General features: G+C 34.7%; 1 protein-coding gene across 4 annotated transcripts; it reads left to right on the top strand.

Annotated features, from left to right (window-relative positions):
* Positions 1 to 601: 601 nt before the first annotated feature.
* On the top strand, positions 602 to 10,366 carry LOC110701214 (glucose-6-phosphate 1-dehydrogenase 4, chloroplastic-like). Of its 4 annotated transcripts, none has more exons than XM_021878817.1 (13): positions 602 to 1,151; positions 1,853 to 1,925; positions 2,801 to 3,044; positions 3,267 to 3,511; positions 4,045 to 4,139; positions 6,513 to 6,627; positions 6,762 to 6,967; positions 7,050 to 7,158; positions 7,240 to 7,280; positions 7,379 to 7,499; positions 7,580 to 7,782; positions 8,672 to 8,872; positions 9,568 to 10,366. In XM_021878817.1, the coding sequence occupies exons 1-13, from the start codon at positions 1,054 to 1,056 to the stop codon at positions 9,803 to 9,805; spliced, it is 1,989 nt and encodes a 662-aa protein (XP_021734509.1). In that variant the 5' UTR covers positions 602 to 1,053; the 3' UTR covers positions 9,806 to 10,366. The 4 variants fall into 4 exon arrangements, with proteins under 4 accessions (XP_021734509.1, XP_021734508.1, XP_021734512.1 ...); XM_021878816.1 differs by having other exon boundaries at positions 606 to 1,151; positions 2,801 to 3,047; XM_021878820.1 differs by lacking the exon at positions 1,853 to 1,925 and having other exon boundaries at positions 619 to 1,134.
* The last annotated feature ends 1,309 nt before the right edge of the window (positions 10,367 to 11,675 follow it).

Genomic DNA, 11,675 nt, shown 5'->3' with positions numbered 1-11,675 from the left:
GACACGTGTGTGACACCTGTAGGGTGACGTTTGATGACGTCAACTTGAGTTTGAATGCAGGGTGACGTTTGATGATGTCAACCTATATTCGAGGGTTTTGTTTGAATACATCTGAACGAGGGCTTATGAAGCTTAATCCCGTTCAAATGTGTTTAAGTGTATCTGAACAAGTCGGCACGAATTTGATGTGCTTGTTGACTCACTTCAGAGAGAATTCCTTTTGAGTTTTATGAGCTCCTGGAATAATGATTTCTAGATCCCCTTAACTGATGGAGGAATGGTGTATTTATAGGAGATGAGAACCCCTTAAGTGGACTTAGTAGGTTTGGGCGTGGCCCATTTTATGACTTAAAAGTCTTTTAACCTGGTCCATTTGGCTTATTTTATAACCCGAATTTTATTTGATTAATTCAGATTATATATTTAGGTGGGCCAAAATTAATTAAAATGGATCATTCATATGATTTTAACCCAAATTAATTTATTTAATTTAATGTATGACACTCATAAAATTTCCGTGTCTACAAGGGGTATTACTAAAAATTTATATTTGTAATAATTCATTCAAAGAAAAAAAAAAGTGAACGCAATTAATACGAGTATCAAAGAAACAAAAACTCGGCTCGATTGTGCAAGTTCAAGTGTTCAACACTTAATAAGTTATTCAAAATAAAAAATCAAGTGAATTCAATCTATACGAGTATCAAAGAAACTAAAACTCGGCTCTATTGTGCAAGTTCAAGTGTTCAACACGCAACCTTTTACCAAAAGGCCAAAACCCAAGGATACGTGTTGATATGAAGACTCATCAAAGTAGGGTATTGCGGTTTTGCCATTTTGGGTTTAATTTACATTTGTACTCCGTTAAGTGTTGTAACACTACACTATTCAAGTATTGGATTAAGCTTTCATTGTTTCATAAACTGGGCAACAAAGTTCACTGTTCGCCGGAATTTTCCCATTTCTTGATACTGAATTCGATCATCAATTCATCTGAGTTTCTAAATTTCCAAAACTTAACATGCAATAAATCTTGAAATCAGACAAACCAAGATGTCGCTTTCAACGTTTTCTTCATCAATTCACACCCAAAATTTGTCAAGACAACCTGTAATACCACGTTCAAGCTCTCTGGTTAGTCTTTTACCAAGGTTGTGATTTTATTTGATTTTTGGTTAAATTTTTGCACTTATTACTTCAAATTTTCAATTTTTTGATGTGGGGTTTTGCTGAAATCTTTTCAAGCCTTAAACTTTTTGCTAAGTGATTGTCTAACTATGTTTTACCAATGATTTAATTAGTATCATGTTCATATGTTTCATTTATTTATGTGATTATCTAATTATGTTATAACAGTTTAATTATTGTCATGTTTATATATTTGGTATTTGATTGATTTATGTTTGTGAAGTTATATTGCAATGTTCTTTAAAAAAAGTTATATTGCAATGTTGGGAAATAAGAAAGGAGCATTTTGCTAGAAAGTCTAAATCATTTGGTTAAATTTGGTTAAATTTGATTATTATTTGGATGAAAAAGGAGAATTCTAAGTCTCAAGGTGAAGTAATTTAGTGGGGATGGGGTGGGGTGGGGTGGAAAGGAGGTGGTCCAAGTAGACTAGTATATATAGTTGACAAAGTTTGTTTCTCAACTGATGTCCCATAAATTTTGACTTGTTTAGCTTCTTGTGTTTGTTCTAAAAAGATATTTTTCTTTTAACAATTATTTCTGATTTGGTTGGCCTGAATGTAAGTCTAAATATGAAATGTCTTCAACATGTGGTGGGAAGTTCTTGAACTAAGCCTATCAGTCTATCACAGTTGACGCGTTGGGGATTGCGAAATTATTGCAGGTTGGAACTTGATATAGCCGGGTGTAATACATCTTATTTGGGAACTATCTGTAGAATAAGGCAGGGTATAAAGGTATGATAACAATATTCTAGGGTATGAATCATGGATCTGGATGACTTTATTGTTGTTTATGGTCTGGTTAATGAGGATAACATTAACTCTATAATCTGAGGACCTTTAACGTTATGTTGGACTCGCCACCTTACATTTTTCAAATTGTTCCTAGTAGTGACATAAAGACGTGTCCTTAGGCTGTTAGGCATACTTATCCTGAAAAAACGAAGCAAAAGATGTGTTGTTGAGCATATACTTCCTCATTGTTTCAAACTTGTACTTTTGGTAGTGGGAGAATGCTAGGAATTAGCTTTAGAACAGTAAGATAATAAGCTAGGAAGATGTAGAAAATGGCAGACAAAGGGATAGATTGTATAATCAAACAGAGTATTCAATAATACAGGGCCTTCTTTCGAGAGGAAGGTGCTCTCCAAAACAACTTTCCTTAACAAATTTCTGCATACCTTCCCCCTCACCCCCATCTCCTATTAATACCCAAAAATTAACCAGCAAACTCTAGAAGCTGCTAGCAAAAGGAATCAAAATAACAAACTCAATAACTAACTTATTCATGAATTACTACTTTACCCTCTCCCCCAAAACTGATTTCTTAACAACTTCCCTCTCATCAATTGTTAGTATTCTTGGGCCTTCTTGCCTAAGTGAAACTGATACCAGGCTTGGGCTCATCCCTTGCAGAGAAAGTGAAATGACCAATGTTGTTCAATTGATTTTGGTGAAACTTTTGCTCATTTTTAGAGTGCAAATGTTCCTGTCTAGATGTTATATTGTTTTTTGCCCAACACAAGAGGACCATCTATATAGCAAATAGAAGGCTTAATGTACTTACATTTAATTATATATGACTATGTTCTGTTTGGTATAATTTACAGGTGACAGGAGATTACCAGGCTTCCCCAACAGCTAATCTTGTTTTATGTGGGCATGCTAGCAATTATTGTCACAAGTTCCGTGGCTTGAAACTTTGGATTCTAAAAAATCTGAACATAAAATTGTGCAACAGAAAATATGGACAAGAAATCAAACATAAAACATCAAGAGTTCTTGACCGCAATTTTTTGGCTGATTCTTCAAGGATAGTTTCTTCATACGAGAATCAGGTTCGAGATGAAACAGGTGGTAAAGACCTGCTGAGAGTCTACTATCTTGCCTAGCATATTTTATCAGCTTTCATACAACAAGTTACTAGATTAAGAGAGGAGATAAAAACAATAAAGTTCTTATGAAATTTAAGAGGTTTCAAATTAGGGCTCTCCCTTCTCTCTTGTACTTTGGGAATTGTCTCTTCATTTTATTTTGACATTTAAGGAATTGACAATTTGTAAATGTAACTTGCAGACTCACTTGGTGAAACAAGAAATGTTTCAATTCCCGAGGGAAGCTCAAATCGCAACTCGTCTCCAAAAGTGTCTTTATTATGTGGATCTTCATATGTTATGCAAACAAGTTCCGTTGGTTTCTCTCTTAAGGAGGCTGAGGCGCTGTCTCTTAGTATTGCAGTTATAGGAGCAACAGGTGACCCTTCCAGGAAGAAAATATTTCCAGCATTATTTGCTCTATATTACAGCGACTTCCTTCCTGAGGTGGGACCCCTTCTATGTTCATTTTGGCTTACTTGGTTGCTGTTATCCATATCTTTATCATATTTTATTGCTGTGTCAAATCCGTCATCAGAACCTGAAATCTATTTATGACCTTGGTAGTGATTTACCTCATTGGTTGATCATTACCCTATTGCATCAGCAAATAGAAGCTGGATATGCAGATATTAGTGGATGAGTGCTTTGTTTCTTTTGTCAAAGTAAATTTTGATCACATTTAAGACGATAGAGTGCCCAGGATTTTCAGCAAGTAGCAATTATAACAACTAATGCAACTTAGCATGAGTACGAAGTTGAGAGGTGGAACAAGGATGAAAATAGGGGAATGGGGACAAGAGGGATAATAATTTGAGAAGCTGTTCATGACTTTTTTTTTTCTTTTTTTGGTAAAAATAGAACTCACTGGTTTGGCCTCGTGTATGTATTATTTTACCATGATAGCTTTGGAACTCCTGTGTACTCTGTCTGACCAAATATGATGTTGCCATCTCAAGTTATGATTTTATTGATTGCAGAATGTTCGAATATTCGGGTATTCCAGAGAAAAACTGACAGATGAAGACCTGAGATCCATAGTAGCATCAACTTTGACATGTCGTGTTGATCATCAGTATGGCCTTTTACCTTGATTAGTTTGGCTTATGGTCTAGTAAAATGTTTGTTTCCAATTAGCAAAACATTGCTTTTGCTTTATAAAGTGCTCCATAGTAACTGAAAGATATGGATTTGCACTGGAAGAAGAGCTACTGATGCCTCCAGCATTGATGAGGGGTAAGATCCTAGGCCTGGATAGAGCAAGTGAAAGTAGTTCTCCGCTCATCCTGATGCATGAGATGTTGAGGTTTCATTGAGCCTCATAAACAATTAAACATAATTAGCTTAAGAATGGAAGTAAACAAGATGAATGTTGTAGCTAATCTTGAGTTTGATAAGGATGATCAGATATAGGTGGGCTGGAAGCATACAAGGGTTTCCATTTTTGTTCATGTGATACAGTGGTTCATTCCCAACTCATGTACTGTGAGTCTGTGACTTTATGTTACTCAGACATGGGTATGAATGTCAGGTGCAGGAACATATCATGATTGTTAAGACTTGTTGAAAGCAAATCTCAAGTTTTTTGTGAGCAGATATCTGACATACTCCTCTTTTCCTTTCCCCTATATACACAATTTCTCTTACAATTATGTGGTTCAAGATAACTGAAGTGTCGGGTAAGGATTCCATACCCTTGTTGCACTGTCGAGTGTCCGCCACAGGTACGAAGAGTTGAAGTAGCTTAGATTGACATATAATGGGGGTTGCAGTGTCAAGTGTCCGCCACAGGTACGAATAGTTGAAGTAGCTTAGATTGACATATATTTTGGGTGGGGGGGGGGTGTATCCTGTACTATTTCAAAGCAGCTTATGGTTCTAGCCAGAAATTGACCTTCTTGTCAACACAACATGATACCCACATTGGTGTGAGACTTGAGGTGCTATTGATATTGTGTAACTGTATGATTTTTTTGAACCTCAAAGCTTAGGTTGAGCATATTCAGAGATAATAAAAGACAAGGAGATAACAGGAATTTGTGGTCAAATTGTGGGGTGGGGTTCTTTAAGCCTGAGTATTTTTTAATTTTAATTTTAATTTTTTATTGACCTTTCAAGGTAGTATATATTCAGGGAATATAGCATGTTAGGGCCAGATTTTTTAAGTTTTTAACTGTATCAGTTCAGCATAAACAATATAAAAAGGAGTGTAGGCTGTGAGGGGCTTTCAGTTTCCATGTAGCCTGGCCTTGTGGAGTAGGTCAAAGGCTCTGAAATGGGCCTTCATTTAAGAGTTTGAGGTGTAACAGTTAAAATTAGTTTGACAAGGCAAGACCTAGAGAGGGTATATTCATAGTGCATCCTTCTGATCAGGTTTCACAGCAACAAGAACAAAATTGCCTAACTTCCTTGACCAAGTGGCAGAATAATGTTATTAAACAGGGTTGCTAATGTTTTTTTTTTTTTTTTTTTTTTTTTTTTTTTTTTTTTTATGAATTTAATTAAAAAATTAAGAAGAAAATTTTGTGAAACTGATGGTTGTTGTAATATGGGAGCAATGAAATCACCAATGGAGCAATACAACATATAACCCAGACCTCAGAGTGGCTGGAATTACAAGAAGAAAGAGAAAATTATCTCAAAATTTCTGAGTGGTTATTTCTCTACACTCATTTCCATCCATTCGTTGAATTTCTACCAACTTCACACCTAAGGCATTTTTTAACTGAATTGCTGACCATCAGGCTACACTCGCATTTGGGGTACATCAGCTTAATAAGAAAGGCTTATGCTAATGCAGTACAAAAAAGTTGAAGGAAACATTCTCTTACTGATATCACAAATACTATGGATGTGGCCTGATCATAAGATATTGAAACCATTAATTCTGCTGTTGTCCTTGGATGATCAAGGCAATTATCAAGGAAATAACATTCCCGAGCCTACAGAGGTGAATGAAAAATGAGAGTTATTTCACAAAGTTACTACGGCATCATTGTCTGTCTAATAGCAACTTTTCCTGGGTGTGTTGTAGACTTAGCTTATTAAGTTTTCTACTCTCTTGTGAAGCGCTCAGCTAATGAATATTTGGATACTGTGGGCTGGAAAAAGAGAAAAAAAAAAACACTGTATCTAAGTCATTATGTAATTTGCAGGACTTTTATGTCTTAGTTTGCTCGCTCAAGAACATCAGTGGTTAGCTTTTGTGAAAAAATAATTCTTCATGTTATGTCCTGTTGCTTTGAAGTCCCTTACCTTACTCTTCTTCTTTCTATTATGTTTTTACATATGTTAATATTTTATTTAGTTTGTTTGGGAGGGGAGGGTGATTTGGGGTTTGGAGCATGGTGAATTATTCCAACTGTCTTTTTCTCATATCTTTTCTGAGTGTCAATTTGTTCCATGTAGATGCATGCATCGTCATGTTCCTCATTCATTTGTTATGCAGGCAGAACTGTGGGAGCAAAATAGACTCTTTTCTTAGCAAGACATACTATATTGGCGGAGATTATGACAACCAAGAAGGAATCTTGAAGCTCAATGCAAGGATGGAGCAAGTTGAGGTAGATTTTGGTTTACACTCTTGTTTCAAAATTGTGATAAACGGATAAATATGAGATGAATGAAGTTTCTTTTACAAATATTGGTGGTCTATATGGAATTATCTGAAGTTAAAATATGCAACCTGTATTCTCAGGGAGACCATGGAGCAAATCGGATCTTTTACCTGTCAGTGCCACAAGAAGCTGTGTTAAATGTTGCATCCTGTATTGCTGATAAATCACAAACAAAAATAGGATGGAACCGTATAATAATTGAAAAGCCCTTCGGCTTAGATGCTTGGTCTTCTAATATGTTGACAAACTCTCTTCTTTTGAAATTTGAGGAGAAGCAAATATACAGGTGTTTATTAATATCCTGTATTCTTGCTGTATGTGATTGTCTTATAGTAGTTCTATATGCCTGACAAAATGAATTTTTGCAGGATGGACCATCTTCTGGGAAGAAATCTTATAGAAAACCTTACTGTTTTAAGATTCTCTAATCTAATTTTTGAGCCATTATGGAGTCGTAAATTTATACGTAATGTGCAGGTATATATCTTCCTTTCTTTACGTGGGCTTATTTCATAATATGGAAATACACAAATTGACTTCTAATGCAATTATGTGCAGATTATTCTATCCGAGGAACTGATTTTAGAGAGTCAATCAAGGCAATATAGATCCATTTTTCAAATTTTCAATTTTGAATTCATTATTTGTCTTCCCCAATAGTCCTAATCATAACTTTTGAAATTTCCTTCCTGTGCAGGTATTCTGGCGATTATGGAGTTATCCGAGAGATGGTGCATAGTCATATACTCCAAATGGTAGCACTTCTTGCCATGGAAACTCCTATAAGTCTTGATGGTGAGGATATCCGAAATGAGAAGGTGTGCTACCCTTAAAGTCTTATGTAGACCTTAGTGTCATAACAAGCAAGCATATTACTTACAGACAAGCATAATTGCAGGTCAAGGTTCTGAGGTCAATTGGTAAACTGGAACCTAAAGATGTCATCCTTGGACAATACAAGGCTATGTCCAAAGACAAAATTGATGTCTCTGTGACATCAATGACCCCATCATTCTTTGCAGCAGCTTTGTACATCAATAATGCACGATGGGATGGTGTACCATTTCTGATCAGAGCTGGGACTGGACTTGTCTCACACAGGTATGTGACTACCGAAGCATTGCTGAGAAACATTTGAGTGAATGTCTTCTAGTAATTTGCAAATGCCCCAATGAACTTATCTTTATTGCACTAAATGTTCTATGGAAAATGAATTTTGATCCCCGTCAAAAAAGAAAAAAAAAAAGAATTTTGATCAGTAAATTTCTAAAATATTTTGAATTGCTGTCCTATCCTTGACCCTCCTTTGTGATAGAACAAGGAATTTGAATGTTGTGTATAAAGAATGATGGGAAAATTATCAAAGCACTCAGAGATGGAGAATCTATCAATCTGCAGTAGATGAAGTTGTGCCTTTACTTCCAATTGTTGTTGAACTCATGCTTCTTGTTTGCTTATAGAGACAGACAAAGACAGGTCTACCACTTTGAAATTTACACAATTATTAAGAATTCTCAAGAAATCACTATTGGATGATTGTACATAAAGCTGTGCCTTCACCTGTAATTATCATATGAACGCATTTCTTGTAGCTTATGGAATATGGACAGTCAACGTTAGGCCTACTACTTTGAATGACATCCTCACAAAATTATCTTTGGGTTGATATGAACTTTTTTTTTGTTTAGGATTGATTAGTGTCACTGTGTCAAAGCCTTCCCAACTAGACCTGGGTATAGGGATTGATACTAGTAGATATATAGCATGGAATAAGGATCTTAATGCAATTTTGTTGAAATTTTGAAAAGGAAAGGAAGGTTTGATTGATCAATTTTATATGGAGAATCCGATGCATAAGCCAAGTTCAACTGTACTAGAAAAAACTAATCGCGTATGGTGATACTGTTGATGCATGGATTGTGGAACACTTGTTAGATCTCCCAAGTGGCTTGATATTTGATTTCTGACCTTAAGGAACTTGTATTTGTAGGATGGAAATACGTATACAGTTTGATCATGTTCCAGGAAACATTTACAGAGGACTTATGGGGCATAATATTGACCTTGCCACTAATGAATTGATATTGCAAGATGTTCCTGATGAAGCCATTCTGATCAGAGTCAATAACAAGGTTCCTGGCTTAAGTTTGCATCTGGATGCTTCAGAACTGAACTTGCTTTACAAAGACAAGTAAGCTTTCTTTTTTTCTTTTCTTTTCTTTTATTTTTTTTTTTTTATTTTTAACTCTCATGTTAATCTTATGCATGAACTGGATGTATGATGCTTAGTCTTGGATTCAAATTTCAATTAATCGTCTGGTTTAGTTATTGATCTAAGTCAAGCAATATCTCTTGTAACTCAGGCGGTGCACCTTGCATGTCCGGCCTAGTTGAAGATGTACTTGAAAAATAAGACCAGACTATCATATTAGTTAAAAGAGAAATCACTGGGCATAAGATTTTCACAGAGTACAAAAATATGTTAATTTATGCCCAACTTACCTTAGTTCAATATTGTATAAGTTCAGATATCATCATATCAACATAGGATAAGCTGATAAGGGGTACATCTAGGAATTGTATGATGGGAAAATGAAGGATAACAACTTTAAACACAATCTTACCAACAAACCACATGCGAATCCTTAATCGTATTGGTTAAATGTTTTTGGGAATTAAGAAAAGTGGAAATCGATAAAATTGGCAATATTATGTACTTTTATTAGGTATGGAGTATATTTACTATTTAGTACATGGGTGTAGGAAAGTGTTGATCTTCCTGTTTTTGGTTAACTAATGTGACACCCCCAGGAGAGTCCTAGCATCATGTATTTGAATTGTTTCTGCTAGAATATGCTCACTCTTTCTTGATTGCGTCATCTTTAGGTACAGTGCTGAGGTGCCTGATTCATATGAACACCTTATTCTCGATGTCATAGAAGGAGACAACCATCTATTTATGAGAAGTGATGAGCTCGCTGCTGCATGGAATATTCTTAATCCTGTCCTCCAAGAGATTGGCGAGAAAAACATAAGTCCGGAAATGTATGACATAGGGGGAAGAGGTCCAGAGGGAGCATACTATCTCTGGGCAAAACATGGAGTTCGATGGGTGGAAGACTAAGTACGCTTTCTTCTTGCTCCCTAACTGTCCTTTTTAACCAGTTCTTTCATATTATCAGCATCGAGTACATGTTTTTTAAGTCTGTGTCGCTGTTGTAGTTTTATAAAATTGTGATGACATTGTTGATGGGTTGGTAAGAATGGTAACCAGTGATAGTACTGCCTAACATAGAGCAATATCGACAACTCGTTGATACTGCATATGGTCTTTATCGATGACATTGACCCAACCCTGATGATCTAAAATTATGTAAACCATCTTTTTTCATTAGAATTTTTTCTTAATGGAAGATTAGATTAAACTGTAGTTTACTGTGTCATGATAAGGGGGCTCATTTGAGGGGGGAGATGAGGGAAATCCCTCAAATGAGTCCCATGAGGTGAGAGCGATGCCACTATGCCATCACCTCATCCTCAGAAGCTGCAATAATATGTGACGCACAATTTCTAACGTGTTAAAGAACATTCGGAGTACAAATATCTTATAGGTGAAGATATTCTTTAGAAATTCCACTCGAGAACAATAAATATTGTATTGGAAAAATCTTCCACGTTCTTTTTATGTCTATCTCACACTTTTCCGTCGCATTATATGGTTCTTGAAAGGAGCTCATTTTGCAATTTTTAGACTCATAGAATCTAATTCCAAAGTACCATTTTTAGCCTCTTCTTTTTAAATCACCGTGTCAAAATTTTTTAAATCACACTTTAATATCTTTCCAGCAATGCCTCTTCTTTTGCTTTTTTTTTTTTTTTTTTAAAAAAAAAAAAAAAAAAACATTGTTGAAAAATTCACAATACGAGTACAGTACAGTACTATTTTTTTATTGAAATGAATTAAATTGCTGACAGTTGAGGCTTCGTTTGATTAATTTTTTATATATTTTTTGAATGAAAATCCATTTAATATTATTAAATCATGAAAAACATGTGAATGCAGAAACGTGGAAAGTCAGAATAAAATTAATTTCCCATCTACTCTGACCAATATTTTTATTTATTATTTAAATTTTTTGTGGTTTGTTTAATAATTTCCCATATATACTTGTATAGTTGTATGTGAATTAAAAACATGGGTGGGTGATTCAGATTTTGATTGGGGAATCCCAAATATTGGAGTAGCTGTTTTTGAGTTGAATTTGTCCTTATCTTTATTAATTTTTTAACATGTTTTTTGTGTTAATTAATTCACAAGAATATGAGGTTTTTTTTTAATTATTTTCTTTAATTAAGGATTATATATTTGTACTAATGATTCTGATTTCTGAAGGAGCTAAGTCTTTAGTCAAAATGTGCAGAGAAGAACCCCGTATACATGGGTGTTTGGAAATGAATTAAAAATTTCAAGTTGATTTTTGTTATGAATTTAAGATTAAGCTACAAAAAATTAAAATAACAATTGGATAGACTTGTTCTAGATTAAGGTACCGGAAATTAAACTACTCACAATTTGATTAACCTAAGATTTCTGAGTATTTTTTTAATTAAATATTTTTAATACGGTGAAATTAATGCTCATAGACTTTCTCTTTCCAACGTCAAAGATTGTTTTTTTTTTAAAAAAAAATCTCGATTATGTTCCTTAATATTCCGTACTCGTATATGATTAGGAAAATATCTAGTCTTTTCAATTTTTCATACATTCTCCGTTTTTTTAGTCACGTTTGTCAATGCATAAATTCAATCATTAAGGGGGTGTTTGGTTCGCAGAGTACTATAGGTTTAAAATAATAGGGTTAAGGTGGTATCGGGTTGGAACTTGATACTTAATACCAAGTGTTTGGTTTAATTCTTAAATGAAATATCATCCCCTTAATTTCATGTATTTGAACTTAATGGAATGGAATGAGTCAAACCCACCTCCCCCCCAA

The sequence above is a fragment of the Chenopodium quinoa genome, unplaced genomic scaffold (genome assembly GCF_001683475.1).
Source record: "Chenopodium quinoa cultivar QQ74 unplaced genomic scaffold, ASM168347v1, whole genome shotgun sequence".
NCBI lineage: Eukaryota > Viridiplantae > Streptophyta > Magnoliopsida > Caryophyllales > Amaranthaceae > Chenopodium > Chenopodium quinoa.
This window is presented reverse-complemented; position numbering and strand designations above follow the sequence as displayed.

Bases quoted from the DNA above. Each gene is read 5' to 3' on its own strand.
- LOC110701214 (XM_021878816.1), top strand. From the start codon at position 1,054: ATGTCGCTTTCAACGTTTTCTTCATCAATTCACACCCAAAATTTGTCA. The intron at 3,512-4,044 runs GTGGGACCCCTT...TATTGATTGCAG, and splicing joins ACAGCGACTTCCTTCCTGAG to AATGTTCGAATATTCGGGTA. The intron at 7,159-7,239 runs GTATATATCTTC...AATTATGTGCAG, and splicing joins AATTTATACGTAATGTGCAG to ATTATTCTATCCGAGGAACT.